Source organism: Physella acuta, unplaced genomic scaffold (genome assembly GCF_028476545.2).
Source record: "Physella acuta isolate Inbredline_101_S28 unplaced genomic scaffold, ASM2847654v3 ptg000342l, whole genome shotgun sequence".
NCBI lineage: Eukaryota > Metazoa > Mollusca > Gastropoda > Physidae > Physella > Physella acuta.
This window is the reverse complement of record NW_026731861.1, coordinates 219,582-237,500: the sequence shown is the minus strand read 5'-3', so window position 1 is coordinate 237,500 and position 17,919 is coordinate 219,582. Positions and strand designations below refer to the sequence as shown.

Below are 17,919 nucleotides of genomic sequence, written 5' to 3'. Positions count from 1 at the left end.
TCGGGTCTATTATATTGATATATTTTCGACGGTTTTAAAAGCTGACCTCTGTAATTCAATTGCACGCGCTGAATTTCAAGGTCTTAACAAGGCCTGTGTGAAGTATAATTTTTACGGCCTAGACTGAGAAAGAACCATCGACATAGATAGTAATAGATGGTAATAGTAGTATATTAGGTCCCTTTTGGAGCGCATGGTGGTGGTGGAGCCTGGTACAACGAGATATAGTAAAATACTCCACTACCTTGTTGTGGTGGTGGAGAGGGGGAGTGGTGGGGGTGGAGGAGAGGGGGGAGTGTTGGTGGGGGTGGAGGAGAGGGGGAGTCGTGGTGGCCTGGGGGTGGTGGTGGTGGCGGAGGTACAATGACATATAGTAAAATACTCCACTACCTGGTGGTGGTGGTGGTGGAGAGGGGTGGTGGTTGTTGTGGAGGAGAGGGGAATGGTGGTGGCCTGGGGGTGGTGGTGGTGGCGGAGGTACAATGACATATAGTAAAATACTCCAGGGGTGGTGGTGGTGGTGCAGGGTGAGGGTGAGAGTTAGACATGTTATATAGTAAAATACTCCAGGGGGTGGTGGAGGTTGTGGTGTCGCAGGTAAAGGTTCACACAGTGCATTGGCACTGCCTCTGGAATTTCGCTTCGTTCGGCTTCGTGCTTTTTTATACCCTCACCCTGCACCACCACCACCACCACCCCTGGAGTATTTTACTACATGTCATTGTACCTCCGCCGCCACCACCACCCCCAGGCCACCACCAATCCCCCTCTCCTTCACCACCACCACTCCCCCTCTCCTCTACCACCACCGCCCCCTCTCCTCCACCACCACCACCACCCTTCTCCACCACCACCACCAGGTAGTGGAGTATTTTACTATATCTCGTTTAACCAGGCTCCACCACCACCATGCGTTCCAAAAGGAACCTAATATACTACTGGTAATGTTTGCATGTAGAGGTACACAATGATCTTGTGCAATTCTCGTCCCCCTCAACAAAATGTGTATGCACACTTATATGGTTATGCCAGTATGACAGTGCCTTAATTGTATTTAAAAACTCCCACCCCCCGGAAATTACTCCCGGACATCCCCCCCGTATTTACCCCCCGGAGCGATTACCCCCCACCCCCCGACAGGGATTTACACCCCCCTCTCAAGTTAAAATCCTAACTCTAACTAGAATTATATACCTATATACTATACTATATACTACTTAAGAAAAAGACCAAAATCTAAAAACCACCTTAGCCTAAAACTTCAAACAAAACCAAAACCAACCCTAGACATTGGTTTAAGCCTAACCCTAACCCTTACCTAGCTCTAACCCTAACCCTAACCCTAACCCTAACCCTAACCCTAACCCTAACCCTAACCCTAACCCTAACCCTAACCCTAACCCTAATCATAACCCTAACCCTAACCCTAACCCTAACCCTAACCCTAACCTTAACCCTAACCCTAACCCTAACCCTAACCCTAACCCTAACCCTAACCCTTACCCTTACCCTTACCCTTACCCTTACCATTACCCTTACCCTTACCCTTACCCTTACCCTTACCCTTACCCTTACCCTTACCCTTACCCTTACCCTTACCCTTACCCTTACCCTTACCCTTACCCTTACCCTTACCCTTACCCTTACCCTTACCCTTACCCTTACCCTTACCCTTACCCTTACCCTTACCCTTACCCTTACCCTTACCCTTACCCTAAACCTAGCTCTAACCCTAACCCTAGCCCTTGCCATAGCCCTAACCCCAACCCTAACCCTAACCCATGTCGTTGGGGGGGGGGGGGGGGTAATGTCCTACTGGGCGGAAGGTAAATTGACAGGGGGGTAATTACTCCGGGGGCAATGTCGGGGGGGGAGGGGGATTTCCGGGGGGGGGGGGGGGGTAATTGACAGGGGCGAAATACCCTGTTCCGATTTATTTATTTATATATGTGTGCTCCTTTTGTGTACGTTATATCTTCAGGCAAAATCCATCTTTTCAAGTTTTAACTGTAGAAGAAAATGAAATTACAATCAATCTAAAAATGTCGCCTGGAACTTCTTTTAGCTACTTGGACAAAACATTTTCCGATGCTGGCACATTAAAAGTTACTTTAAAAAAGCAAGTATATTTCTGTTTGGTTAAAAATAATAATAATTGAATAATGTAAAATACTTTTAAAAAATACGTTTACTTTGGCATGTATTCCAAATATAATAATGCCAGCAGAAACAGTTTTTTAAAAAAAAAACAGACGCATATTATTTTACGCTAGTTTTACAAGCTTTTATTCATCTTGTTTACTTTGTCTGTCCATCGTTTTGTCTGTCGTCCGTCATGTGTGGGTCGCTTTTTAAATTCTAGTAAAGGTATTCAATACATAAAATAGCGACCCACGCTTTATTTTTAGTTATTCAAATAATAGTTTTCAAAAATATATCTCATCAAAATAATTTATTTTTCATTTTTAGCGCATTATCACGTAAAAGCTTGTTATTAAATTGTTTTTTATGCATTTCTTTTTTTTTCTTACAACTCAACAAGTGTGATAGTTAATGGTTCCTGCGAAATCCATCCAAAATAAATCAGTATACTTGGGAGGTAGCCTACCCACTACAAATTGCCATTATAAAAATGTTGAGTTTTGTAATTATTTAATTTAGGGAAATTTCTTTTTAAAAATATGTTTTATAGTATTTTAGTATTGTTTTGTTTCATACATGTTTATAATATTTTTTTCTATAAAGATTTGAAGCATTTGGTTTATCAAAATGCAAAGGTAATCTTGTTGTGCAGAGCTCCCTAACTGGTAAGTAAACGTTTTGTAAACATTAGTGATTGTTCCATATACTAATGGATATTAAGTTACACATGGCAAACTAAACTATTTGCGTTCATAAAGACGGTTCACTTAAAATAGTATACCGGGAGTGATCTCCCCTAAACTTTCTGGAATATTCTTATATAATATAGAATCTCTTTATTTTTGCTTTTTGAGAAGTTGCAAATAGCGTAAATTCACAGACACACATACACACACACAGACATGCGGACAGAATTGCAAAACCAAATTTTTCCGACTCGAATACGCATAAAACGCCGAAATTTTGATGAATCTGGATTTTTAATTTTTGCCCGATTAAGGTAAGCCCCCTATACTCCGTATGTGATAAACTTCCCAACATAATCTTAAACAAACTGTTTTCATAAATAAACCGGGAGTGATCTCCCCTAAACTTTCTGGAATATTCTTATATATCTCGGAATATAGACATGATTTTTAATTACTTAAACTTTTAAAAATAGAATAGAATCTCGTAGAAAAAAGAATTGCGCACCAAGCGAACGCCAACACAAAATGTGCATAATAATATTAGTACTTTATGAATTTACATGCGTTTTTTGAGAAACTGGAAATAGCGTAAATTACTATTTCCGGTCAACGGAAATTTTGACAGAAGGTAGAGGATTAGATCTTTTACTTACATGTGAAATTTCATTTGTCTGTCTGAAATAGTACACAATTTATAGGCTTTTGAAAAATTCAAAATAGAAAAAGTACCACTTCCGGTTATCGGAAATTGCTCAAAAGTTAATACGGATCTACTATTTTGATAAAATACTTATATATGAAATTTCATCAACCTATCTGTAACAGTACTAAAGTTATCGTGTTTACAAACACACAGACACACACACAGACATACGGACAAGATTGCAAAATTTTTTTTTTTCCATTTTAGTGAGGTGTAAACAGAGGCGTAGCGACCCTTTCCGGCGCCCGGGGACAAACTTTCGATTTGCACGCCTCCCTCGAACTTTTCATTTGCACCCCCCCCCCTCAAACTTTCGATTTGCACCCCCCTCGAACTTTTCATTTGCACCCCCCCCCTCAAACTTTCGATTTGCACCCCCCTCGAACTTTTCATTTGCACCCCCCTTCAAACTTTCAATTTGGCGCCCCCCCTAAGGTCGGCGCCCGGGGACATATGTCCCCCCCAGCCCCCCCCCCCCCCCCTCCCCCTCGCTACGGTACTGGGTGTAAAACATCGAGATTAGTAAAAATCTCGATTATTTTTTGCACGATTACAAGACTTTCTTTATACTTGGTATATACGAGAAAGTAAAAAGTTTATCTTCATTAAATAATGCATGTTAATAACGCATATTAAACTAAATATCTGTGTTCGTAAAAAGTTTTTACGTGATAAAATAATAGAAATATACTAAACATTATTAACTAAAATTTCTGTTCATTAATCATTTTGCTTGATAAAGTATAAGAATTAACCTACACATGCTGTTGAACTAATTTGAACATTTTTAAATGGACTAATACAGGGACCACAGTTGAAGGGAAAAATCCGATTGGTTTGATCAGTGGCGACTGCCTGTCCTACACAGACGTCATTAGTTGTGAAACGATGCAAATTATTCCGGACGTTGTCGGTTCCAGGGACTTGTTTCTAGGTACTGTCCCCATTTCCCGTTTGTGCCCAAGACACACGGTGCAGATACAGTAGAGTCCATCTGTTTCAAAGACCTCGGCATATGAAGGGATAGTGTGGTCAGCACTTTGTCCAGCCGCCTGTGCTTTCCCTAACGTGAGTCAGGTACCCATCAGAAGTGAGTGGAGTTAGGGGCGTTCTACTGACCTGAAATCGGACACGACTTTCGGATTAGAAGTCTAGCGTTTTAGAGCTAGGCCACGCGTCCTCGTTTCTAGGTATAGTAAAAATAAAAGATATAAAAATGTGTGCATGACCAATACATTCATTTGGAAATGTAGTTGGGTTTTATGCCAAAGAAAAAAAAAACTACGCACATTCTTACTGAACTAACGAAAATTGCGTGTTTTGGAAATTAAAAAAGTCCAATGTGATTTTTAAAGATTAACTAGACTACCCGTTATCTAATTAGATAACTGTGGGCTTCGCGGGTCATCCATAAATGACATCACGTCTGTCAGCACTTATCATCCCAAAATAACCAGACCCCACATTCAAAAAGACGTTTTTTATATTTTAAAAACTCTACTAAACTCTACTTCACCTGCCCAGTGTCCCGCCAAGTCTCAGACATGTTTGTATTTTAAAAAAACGATTCCGGCCGAGCATGGCTCTGACCACACTATCCCTTCATATGCTGAGAACATAGAAACAGGTGAACTCTACTTACCCGTCATACCCTGGATTACTGTGAGTTTTGTGGGTCATCCATAAATGACATCACGTCGGTGACTTATCATCACCAAATAACCAGACCCCACATTCAAAAATACGTTTTTTATCTTTTAAAAACACCGATTTCGGCTGAGCATGAGTCTGACCACACTATCCCTTCATATACTGACGTCACAGGTGACCTTTTAAAAGTTCTATTAATTTTAATGACACCGACTTCAAAATTTAGCCTTCATTCTCCAAAGCAAATTTCAAAATGCTTTTCTGGCATAATAGCCCTGGCCACCTATAGCATGTTTATATAACGTGAAAACCCGCCATTTTGATCGTAGTAAACATGGCATAAAAATGGTCGGGAGTCATGCACCCGGTCCGGACGCCATTGTTGTTAGCAACCGACCACGCCTCCAAGTTAGCGAGTAATCCTACTATATCTAGATCTAGAACCTAGATCGATAAATCCAATGTATTCTCGAATTAGATATTTATTGAAGCTAAATAAAGATTTATATAAATAATTAAGGCCTGAAATAGATTCTAGATCTAGAATTTACGTCTTGTGACCTAGATTTAGATCTAAATCTAGAATTCTAGATTCATTCATAACTTTTTTCGCTTCGACGGCTGATCTGTAGATCTAGAGAAATGTATTGTATAATAAAATAAAAAGAAGTGTTAAAACTTTGACAATAGTGTTGAAACGTAATAAATACAGCAAACGGACGAATTGTTAAAGGGGACGGAGGGCTTTAAATTTTGGGCTAAGTTATATACACGATTTTATTAAATTAATATTTTCTATTTTAACTAAATCCAGAGATGTTGACCCCGGTGGTATCTTTTGGCAAGGAGTTTATTACGGTGGTGATTACCCGGCATACGCCGGTGTTTAACATGGTCATCTCATCAGAGGACTCCACAACTATCACAATCTCTGAGGGTGGTGGCTCCAATTATCCCCCCGTATTCCTGGCCAAAGCTGGGGATTCTGCTATTGTGAGTACATCCAAACAGGCATTAGGTTTATCCTTTTTTAATCTACATTCTTACACTTTTCTTTCCATTTTAATCTCTTATTTACTTACTCTATTTCTCTTTAACGCTTTCTGGTTTTTGCTCTATTCGCATTCTCTCAATGCTTTTGTCTGCCAGTTTCTTCCTGTATGAATCTATTCGAGCCGGACGTTTTCCCGAAAGACACTTTCCCGAATGCTGTTTGCCCGAAGGCAAGTGGCATTCGGGCATTTGTATCATTCGGGCAAGTGTTCATTCTGGCATTTGTTGCATTCGGGCAAGTGTTCTTTCGGCAAATCGGCCTTCCGGCAAATAACTATCAGGAATTTGTCATACATACTCAGGGTATTTTACGCTCACTTTTTAAAGCGTTGCCTACTACTAACACCTAGAATTTCAACCTGTGTGTATGGGTCTAGCTATTGTATATATATATATATATATATATATATATATATATATATATATATATATACATATATATATATATATAGATGGATGGATGGATGGATGGATGGATGGATGGATGGATGGATGGATGGATGGATGGATGGATGGATGGATGGATGGATGGATGGATGGATGGATGGATGGATGGATGGATGGATGGATGGATGGATGGATGGATGGATGGATGGATGGATGGATGGATGGATGCATGGATGCATGGATGGATGGATGGATGGATGGATGGATGGATGGATGGATGGATGGATGGATGGATGGATGGATGCATGGATGCATGGATGGATGGATGGATGGATGGATGGATGGATGGATGGATGGATGGATGGATGGATGGATGGATGGATGGATGGATGGATGGATGGATGGATGGATGGATGGATGGATGGATGGATGGATGGATGGATGGATGGATGGATGGATGGATGGATGGATGGATGGATGGATGGATGGATGGATGGATGGATGGATGGATGGATGGATGGATGGATGGATGGATGGATGGATGGATGGATGGATGGATGGATGGATGGATGGATGGATGGATAGATAGATCGACTGATAGATAGATCGACTGATAGATAGATCGACTGATAGATAGATCGACTGATAGATAGATCGACTGATAGATAGATCGACTGATAGATTGATAGACAGACAGCGAAACTATTATTATAGACGAGAAAAATGGCCCGTTGAGGAAGGATACAACGGGCGCCTGAAAGATACTCTAAATGCTACTTACTACTTTTGTCATGAATAAGATTACGTGCATGGTTTAGGGATATGCCTAGAACTATAATTTGTATAAATGCGCGATAACTACGTGTAGATCAAGCTTAAATCCGATTAAAATCTCGATTCTTGATAAAAATCCGTTTTTAATGTCATTTTTACTTTCTCGTATATACGAAGTATAGAGAAAGTATTGTAATCGTGCACAAAAATCACTTGAAATTTTAACAATTTTCACCGTATTACACCTCAGTCCTTCATCACATCCGAAGTATAGAGGACTTATTTTAATCGGGCAAAAATTATCAATCCAGATGTATCAAAATTAAGAGGTTTTGTGCGTAATCCAGTCTGAAAAACTGGGCTTTGCAACTCTGTCCGTATGTCTGTGTGTGTGTGTGTCTGTGTGTCTGTCCGTGTGTAAACACGATTACTTGAGTACCGTTACAGCTAGGTTGATGAAATTTCATATATAAGTAGTTTATCAAAATCGTAGATCCGTATCAACTTTTGAGCGATTTCCGAGAACCGGAAGTGGTACTTTTTCTACTTTGAATTTTTAAAAAGCCTATAACTTGAGTATTATTTCACATAGATAAATGAAATTTCACACATAAGTTAAAGATCTAATTCTCTACCTTCTGTTAAATTTTGAGTAATTTCCATTGACCGGAAGTAGTAATTTACGCTACTTCCGATTTCTCAAAAAACTAATGTAAATGTTTAAAGTACTAATAATATTGCGCACTATTAAACACTCTTTTATTTAGCGTTCACTTGGTGTGCAATTCATTTGTCTACGAGATTTTATTCTATTTTTAAAACTTTAAGTATTTAAAATTGATTAAAAATCATGTCTATAGCCCGAGTTCCCATCCCCTGTTGTTTTTTATAAGAATATTCGAGAAAGTTTAGGGGAGATCACTCCCGGTTTATTCGTTTCATATTCAATTTGAGGTAAAGGTGGTTGCGTTTTTTTTTGTTTAAAGAAAAGAGACAACACTATCAACCTAGCGCCCGTTGTATCCCGTCCTCAACGGGCCATTTTTCTCGTTTATATTATTATAAGTACAAACACACGTACACACACACACATATATATATATATATATATTGATGGTCTTGGTCGCAAACCGTCTAACTCAAAAAAATTCGATGTTGTGTTTTTACATAAATCAAAAGCCAGTATGATTCCCCATAATGCCTGAAAATATTAGAGAAATCTAGAGAATGATTATCGAGATATAATCATGTGAACAAACCGCCTATTATTTCAAGCGCTAAAATTCTCGGCGCAAAACGAATATCGCTATATTTGTCAGTCAGTACACTTTTGATCGGGAACGCAGTCGCACACCGCAATCACACAATTTTATAGCACGGCAGTCACAGTACTTATAGGTAAGGATATTTGATTAATTATGTTCAACTATTCTATTATATTTTATCACTTTAAAGAATAATAAACAAATAGTATTTGTTTAATATTGCTATTTCCAGATTTTCAATAACCAAACTGATCAGTGTTTCTTCCAGACTTTTTTCTCCGGGGGGCACTTGAAATCTTCGGGGGGGGGGGGGCGGTAAACTTTCTTCGGGGGGGCGGACACTGTTAAAAGTATATATTTTCTATATAAATTATATAAATTTCATTTCGTTCGGGGGGGGGGGGGGGGGCGGTAAAAAATTTTCGGGGGGGGGGGGGGCTTAGCCCCCCCCCCCCCCCGAAGATGCCTGGAAGAAACTCTGAAACTGATGTTTATAATTTTTTAGGCTAACATAATGCTTTGAAACTAGATCTTGATTGTAGAATCTGAATATAAACCAAAACAATATTATTCGAATTATATTTCCACAAGATTGTGCAATAAATTTTATTATTTTTAATTCACTACTAGCTTAAGATTGAGGGTTATCTAAGTGTTAAGTGTTTTTTTTTGGTAGGTTACAAAATGTTTGGCGTACATGTTCAACGACATGGTTAGTTGTCTTTAGTAACTTTTATGATTAATTTTTCAACAGACCTGCCTCTCTCAACAGACGAGCCTCTCTTAACAGATCAGCCTCTCTCAACAGACCAGCCTCTCTCAACAGATCAGCCTCTCACAACAGATCAGCCTCTTACAACAGATCAGCTACTCTTAACAGATCAGCTTCTCTTAACAGATCAGCCTCTCTCAACATGCCAGCCTCTATCAACAGATCAGACTCTCAACATATCAGCCTCTCTCAACAGACCAGCATCTCTCAACACACCAGTCTTACCATACAAGACATCAGCATCTCTCAACAGATCAGCCTGTCTCAACAGACCAGCCTCTCTCAACACACCAGTCTTACCACATAACAGACCAGCCTCTCTCAACAGACCAGCCTTTCAACATATCAGCCTCTCTTAACAAAATTGCCTCTCTCAAAACCCAGCACCCACCAGATTTAATAAAATTAACTGTGAGAATAGAAAGATGTAATAAAGCACAACCTTCAATAGTTAACAAGTCTAGTGCTAAATACTGCCATAATGAATAAACAGTCGAAAGTGATAAAGCCATACTAAAACATCTCTACTAAAATTAAACTGGCCCCATAAAGTAGAATAAACTGAAATAATTAAAATATGAGCCCAAAACTATAATCTAAATATTATGAAGTGTTAATTATAACTTAAAAACATAAACATAACTAAATCACGTTTATTGGACAAAAAGAACGAACCCGGCTGAGACCGAAATTCTCGGTTCAAAACAGCTAAGTCTGCGCGCACACAGATAGACGGTTTGCAGCGAGAGTTTTAGACCGAGAAAACCCGACTATCTTTTAAACCTGCTAATAATATTGTAAATATTAACAAAACTCATTTTAAAACGCTACAGTATAGTCGGTAGAGAGTTTCTTCGCACATATCATTTAAAAAAAATAGTATTAGAGCGATCAACAATGAAATAATCAGTTTTTTGTCTCTCCTGTAAAATTTACATTTTCGGTTTGCGACCGAGACTATCGATATATATATATATATATATATATATATATATATATATATATATATATATATATATATATATATATATATATATATATATATATATATATATATATATATATATATATATATATATATATATATATATATATATGTACATATATATGTATATGCTGGTAACGTGACAGTTCTTCCGTCAGTCATCGCTATAAATTTTGAAATCATAATAGTAACCACACCACATGTCGTGTTTTTTACTTGCATCACAGTGTCTTATTTCAACTAGAAGGGTAGGATTTATTTATATAACGACTTAAGTTTGGTATAGAGTTGGCACTGTTTATACACTTTCGCATAACGTGAATAAAATATTAAATTAATGCGCATTGCTAAAACATATTAAACGGATCAATGTCAAATAATACTTTCGCTTAGATTACTAGAAAATTGAAAACATTTTAATAACAGTAGGGTAAAATAATAATTAACTACAATCTTTTATAATTTTGCCAAGGGAGGTAATTTTAAAAGAAATTCAACTCAATCAAAATGTGAATGCGGTCGTAAATAAACCGGGAGTGATCTACCATAAACTTTCTCGAATGTTCTAATATAAAACAACACGGGATGGGAACTCGGTATATAGACATGATTTTTAATCCATTTAAAATACTTAAAGTTTTTAAAATAGAATAAAACCTTGTAGAAAAAAAAATTGCACACCAAGTGAACGCCAAATTAAATGTGCATAATAGTTCGCAATATTATTAGTACTTAAAAATTTACATTCGTTTTTGAGAAATCGGAAAAAGCGTAAATTTCTACTTCCGGTCATCGAAAATTACTCAAAACTTGTGTGTGTGTGTGTATGTTACAGCTAGGTTGATGAAATTTCATATATAAGTATAATATTAAAATCGTAGATCTGTATCAACTTTTGAGCGATTTCCGATAACCGGAAGTGGTACTTTTTTTACTTTGAATTTTTCAAAAGCCTATAACTTGAGTACTATTCCATATAGATAAATGAAATTTCACATGTAAGTAAAAGACCCAATTTTCTACCTTCTATCAAATTTTGAGTATTTTCCGTTGACCGTAAGTACTAATTTACTCTATTTCCGATTTCTCAAAAAAACGCATGTAAATTTATAAAGTACTAATAATATTGCGCACTCTTATGAACATCTTTATTTGGCGTTCGCTTAGTGCGCAATTCTTTTTCCTATGAGATTCTATTCTATTTTAAAAAGTTAAAGTATTTAAAATGGATTAAAAATCATAAGTATATCCTGAGTTCCCATCCCCTTTTGTTTTATATAAGAATATTCGAGAAAGTTTAGGGGAGATCACTCCCGGTTTATTTTTGCACAATTACAAGACTTTCTCTATACTTCGTTTATACGAGAAAGTAAAAAGGACATTATTGTTAGAATATTATAATTAGTATGGATTGATAAAATGCACCGTGGTAGGTAAAATACGGATAATTTAAATATTGCCTTTTGTTTATATTTTGGATAAATCGGGGTATTATAGTCGTTTTCTAAGTTGAATAAGGCGGTTCCGAGCGCGGCCCGGCCGGGTGCGATTTAGCGTCCCGGACTAGACTGTGAGCACTATGTATTTATGTTTGCATTTAAGTTGTGTTTATGTTTTTCATTTGCTTTTTCGTTTGTTATTTTGCGTTTGCATTTGTGTTTGCATTGTGTTTGTGTTTGTGTTTGTTTTTTCTTTTGTGTTTGCGTGTCGCGTTTTTGATTTTGTTTATTTTATGAGTGCGTTTGCATTGGGTTTGTGTTGTGTTTGTGTTTTCTTTTCTTTTCTGTTTAGTTTTGTTCTGTTCCCAAGTTGGTACATTAAAAAAGTTTCACCGTGGCCGAGCACGGGTATGCAGTATATATATATATATATATATATATATATATATATATATATATATATATATATATATATATATATATATATATATAACTTTAAGAAGAAAGCTATTATAGGGGGGGGGGGATTCTAATCCTATCACTCTTTACACAACTCTCCCTGCTTACTGCACAAATACCTAAATATCATAGACTTTATTCATCATCAGCTCCCTTTTCAAGATTCGCGCGCCTTCAGTAGCAATAAGCCCATCCAGGCTTTCTTCGTTCAAGCGAGCTCTTGCCATTATGCCGGTTACATTGAAGGAAAAAACGAAATAAGAGAGGACGAAGGAGACGGCTCCTTAAGCAATCTGGTTGCTACCAATTTGTTTTATGACAGCTATATATGGAGGTGAGTAGGAGAGGAGCTGGAGGTGTGAGGATCAGTGAGGTGGGTCTGTGAGGTAGAGAGGTCGTTCAGTAAGGTGGGTCTGTGAGGTGGGTCAGTGAGGTGGGTCAGTGAGGTAGAGAGGTGGGTCGGTGAGGTGGGTCAGTGAGGTGGGTCAGTGAGGTGGGTCTGTGAGGTGGGTCAGTGAGGTGGGTCAGTGAGGTAGAGAGGTGGGTCGGTGAGGTGGGTCAGTGAGGTGGGTCAGTGAGGTGGGTCAGTGAGGTGGGTCAGTGAGGTGGGTCTGTGAGGTAGAGAGGTGGGTCGGTGAGGTGGGTCAGTGAGGTGGGTCAGTGAGGTGGGTCAATGAGGTGGGTCAGTGACGTGGGTCTGTGAGGTGGGTCAGTGAGGTGGGTCAGTGTGGTGGGTCTGTGAGGTGGGTCTGTGAGGTGGGTCAGTGAGGTGGGTCTGTGAGGTAGAGAGGTGGGTCAATAAGGTGGGTCAGTGAGGTGGGTCAGTGACGTGGGTCTGTGAGGTGGATGAGTGAGGTGTGTCAGTGAGGTGTGTCAGTGTGGTGTGTCAGTGAGGTGAGTCAGTGAGGTGGGTCAGTGAGGCGGGTCAGCGTGGTGGGTCAGTGAGGTGTGTCAGTGAGGTGGGTCAGTAAGGTAGAGAGGTGGGTCAGTGAGGTGGGTCAGTGAGGTGTGTCAGTGTGGTGTGTCAGTGAGGTGGGTCAGTGAGGTGGGTCAGTGAGGTAGAGAGGTGGGTCAGTGAGGTGGGTCAGTGAGGTAGAGAGGTGGGTCAGTGAGGTGGGTCAGTGAGGTGTGTCAGTGAGGTGGGTCAGTAAGGTAGAGAGGTGGGTCAGTGAGGTGGGTCAGTGAGGTGTGTCAGTGTGGTGTGTCAGTGAGGTGGGTCAGTGAGGTGGGTCAGTGAGGTGGGTCAGTGAGGTAGAGAGGTGGGTCAGTGAGGTGGGTCAGTGAGGTAGAGAGGTGTGTCAGTGTGGTGTGTCAGTGAGGTGGGTCAGTGAGGTGGGTCAGTGAGGTGGAGAGGTGGGTCAGTGAGGTGTGTCAGTGACGTTGAGAGGTGTGTCAGTGAGGTGGAGAGGTGGGTAACTAAGGTGAAAAGGTGGGTCACTAAGGTGGACAGGTGGGTCACTAAGGTGGAGAGGTGAGTCAGTGATGTAGAGAGGTGGGTCAGTGAGGTGAGTCTGTAAGGTAGATAGGTGGGTCAGTTATGTGAGTCAGTGAGGTAAAGAGGTGGGTCTGTGAGGAAGAGAGGTGGGTCAGTTAGGTGGGTCTGTGAGGTATAGAGGTGGGTCGGTGAGGTGGGTCTGTTAGGTGGAGAGGTGGGTCTTTGAGGTAGAGAGGTGGGTCAGTGAGGTGGCTCTGTATGGCGGAGAGGTGGGTCGGTGAGGTGGGTCTGTGAGGTAGATAGGTGGGTCAGTGAGGTGGCTCTGGGAGGTAAAGAGGTGGGTCTGTAAGGTGGAGAGGTGGGTCAGTGAGGTGGGTCTGTGAGTTGGAGAGGTGGGTCACTAAGGTGGAGAGGTGGGTCACTAAGGTGAAGAGGTGGGTCAGTAAGGTGGAGAGGTGGGTTATTAAGGTGGAGAGGTGGGTCACAACGTGGTGAGGTGGGCCACACAGATGGAGAGGTGGGTCACTAAGGTGGAGAGGTGTCTGGTGGTGAGATAGTTCTGCACTTGGGTGTGGCGAGTGGTGAAAATGTGTTTAAACTGTGGCTAATGAGATGGGTATGGGGTGGTGTGGTTCATGGTTTATATATATATATATATATATATATATATATATATATATATATATATATATATATATATATATATATATGTGTGTGTGTGTGTGTGTGTTTGTATGTGTGCTTATATCTTGTAACTAACCATAACACTTTTATATTATGTAGCACACCATTTTCAAGAACAATGACACCCAATAATTTTTTTGTTGCGGTTGTAAAAAGTGAAGATTTAAATTTTTTACGTTTGGATAGCGCAGAACTAACTGAGTAAGTATATTTTTAAATGGAATCCTATTTGAACCAAATTCGTTTTTGTACTGAATACACCAATTGGTATGAGGTCTCCATGTATCTAAATACACTTCAGGAAGTGTGGCAAGGAATTGAAATGTTTTACGTGTGTGATAAAACAGGTCAATTATTATGTTGCTTTTTTGTTTAAGGCAGTTAAAATAAAATAAAATAAAATAAAATAAAATAAAATAAAATAAAATAAAATAAAATAAAATAAAATAAAATAAAATAAAATAAAATAAAATAAAATAAAATAAAATAAAATAAAATAAAATAAAATAAAATAAAATAAAATAAAATAAAATAAAATAAAATAAAATAAAATAAAATAAAATAAAATAAAATAAAATAAAATAAAATAAAATAAAATAAAATAAATGAATAAATATATTAAATAAATAAATAAATAAATAAATAAATAAATAAACTAATGAATGAATGAATTAATTAATGAATAAATTAATTAATCAATCAAATATATACATAAATAAATAAAGCCTACTTGACTGCTAATTAAAAAGGATATCGATTAATTTCCAGGACGACCAATACGCCTGTGTATGGAAGCACCCACTACATAGTTGTCAACAAGGGCGTCACCCAAGGCTCACACAATCTGTACGGGGTGAAAACCGTTTTTTTTGGCTGTTACCTTTACGGAGTGGCTAAGTACTACAGCTACACGAACCCTGCGGGGTACATTTCGGCGGAGATCAACAAGGTGTGCTGATGGTGGTCAGCTGTAATACTCACGTCCTGAGACATAGGGAGACTATGTACACACACGCATAAACCAACATAAGCGGGTAGACATCAATTAAATAGTAGACATCAATCAAATAAATATCAAAGTTATATATATATATATATATATATATATATATATATATATATATGTATATATATATATATATATATATATATATATATATATATATATATATATATATATATATATATATATATATGGTGACAGGACAAATGATCTCAGGACAAAATATCTCAGACAAAATATCTCACGGACAAATGATATCAAGACAAATGATCTCAGGACAAATGATCTCACGGACAAAAGATACCAGGACAAATGATATCATGGGCAAAATGATCTCAGACAAAATATCTCAGACAAAATATCTCACAGCAAAATTTTAATAATGTATTGGAGGATTTTAGTTGATCTGAACATTTTTTTGTTATTGACTGTCATGTGGTTTTGTTTATATATATATATATATATATATATATATATATATATATATATATATATATATATATATATATATATACATTTATATTAATACTAATAGTTTCGCTGTCTGTGTATCTATCTATCTATCTGTCTGACAAAAACGCTGTAGAGAAAACACACGCAAAATAAAAACATGCATAGTAATACGGAAACGAAATATGACGTCACATTTAGCATATAGTAGAAAATAGTATCAAGCTTGGAGAGTGCACACAGTAATTTGACGTCATTGATTCGAGTAAACATTGAACTTAAAAGCCAATTTTGTATAATCTAAGTGGTTTGCGTGAAGAGTTTCTTTCATACAATTCTTCGGGTTGGGGCGAAGCCCCACCCCGGCTTAAGAACGTCTAAGCCCCCTCCCCCCTCCCCAACTCAAAAGAAATTTCTTCATCGATACTCTATAATAAAATTACCGCCTAATTAATGTGTCTAATCTAAAAAGTGGTTTGCGTGCAGAGTTTCATGCAATTCTTCGGGTAGTGGCTAAGCGCGATACCAGTGTTTCTTTCAGACTTTTTCCTCCCCGGAGGGAGGAATTTTTCTAATCTAAAAAAAGTGTTTAGCGTGCAGTTTTTTTCATGCATCTCTTCCGGAGGGCCGAAGCCCCGCCCAGGTTCTTCCTTTAGTTTGTATGATCTACAAATGCGACCAGTGCTTCTTTCAGACTTTTTCCTCCCCGGAGAGGGGTGGGGGTACTTGAAATTTTCGGGGGCGGGGGTAGAATTTTCGGGGAGGGGGCAGACACTGGAAAAAGTAAATAATTATATTTCGTTGAATGGGACTGTAGACATGTTTTGGAGTGTGTGTGTGTGTGTGTGGGGGGGGGGGGTTGGTTTTAGTTTAGAGAAAAAAGACAGCACTGTCAACCTAGCTCCCGTTGTATCCTTCCTCAACGGGCCATTTTTCGCGTATTTATATAAAAGACCAATATAAACATAAACACAGACACAACCACAGTCACAAACTTACGTTGGCATTTTTCTATAACATACATATAATTATATGTATATATATAATTTGCATTATATATATATATATATATATATATATATATATATATATGCATTAATATTAAGTATAGAGTCAAACACAAGTAAACACACACAAACACATTAATTATTTACACACAGACACTACATCCCAACCATACATACTTATGTATGTATATATACTCCTAAGCATATTATCATACTATCTCTCTTACACATTTGCTTACACACTAATAGATACACGCAGACATATATGGGTAGTGTGTTAGTCACTTATTGTTTGTCTATACTAAATAAATTGGACTTGAAAAAAAAATTCTCATGTTTCAATGCCTATCAAACACTTTCTTCCCCTTTGAAGGTATGCGTGCTAAATCCTAAAGTGGACCCAGGGGACTTAATCGACAACGACTGTGACGGGCATATAGATGAAGAGGTTGCCAACGGACTAGGTGAGCTCCCTTTCCTTCGCTTTGTTTTGTTTGCTGGTGTAACTGTCGTGCCAATGTGGCAAGTCTGCCAGGAACCATAGCTGCTCTCACTACCAATACACCGGCGGTGGAGGCTGAAGTCTGGCAACATACGGTTACACTTCAGAACCCGACGGTCCATGCAGTAGAGCTCACCGAAAGACGGGTCCGAACTAGAGACTTCCGGGTAGCAGTTGTGCGATCCTCACCTCCCCCACCTCTCAGCCCCCCCCCCCCCCCCCCCCCCCCCCCATCACCACCAGACCTCGCATTCCCACCGGAATGTTTGAAATCAGACAATAAACTGAAATTGAGTGACGTTTTGGGATTGGCCAGTATTAGTATGCAGTGTTTCTTTCAGACTTTTTTTCTACGTTGGGGGGGGGGGGGGGGGCGGGGGGGAAGGGGAGGGGGACTTAAAATTTCTTGAAGGGGGGGGGGCGGACTAAAATTTCCGGGGGGAAGTGTGGGGAACGAGGGCGGGGGAGAAGGACACTGTTGTTAAAAGTATATATTTTCTATATAAATTCTATATTTCAT

General features: G+C 38.8%; 1 protein-coding gene across 1 annotated transcript in view; it reads left to right on the top strand.

The window, feature by feature from the left end:
- The window catches only part of LOC131941036 (uncharacterized), a 36,341-nt gene that overhangs the window by 12,217 nt on the left and 6,205 nt on the right, over positions 1-17,919 (top strand). The window contains exons 5-12 of the mRNA XM_059300018.1: positions 1,982-2,119; positions 2,746-2,807; positions 4,340-4,468; positions 5,999-6,177; positions 12,468-12,652; positions 14,537-14,638; positions 15,206-15,386; positions 17,271-17,361. Coding sequence (XP_059156001.1) covers positions 1,982-2,119; positions 2,746-2,807; positions 4,340-4,468; positions 5,999-6,177; positions 12,468-12,652; positions 14,537-14,638; positions 15,206-15,386; positions 17,271-17,361 — 1,067 coding nt within the window. The remainder of the gene's footprint in view (positions 1-1,981; positions 2,120-2,745; positions 2,808-4,339; positions 4,469-5,998; positions 6,178-12,467; positions 12,653-14,536; positions 14,639-15,205; positions 15,387-17,270; positions 17,362-17,919) is intronic.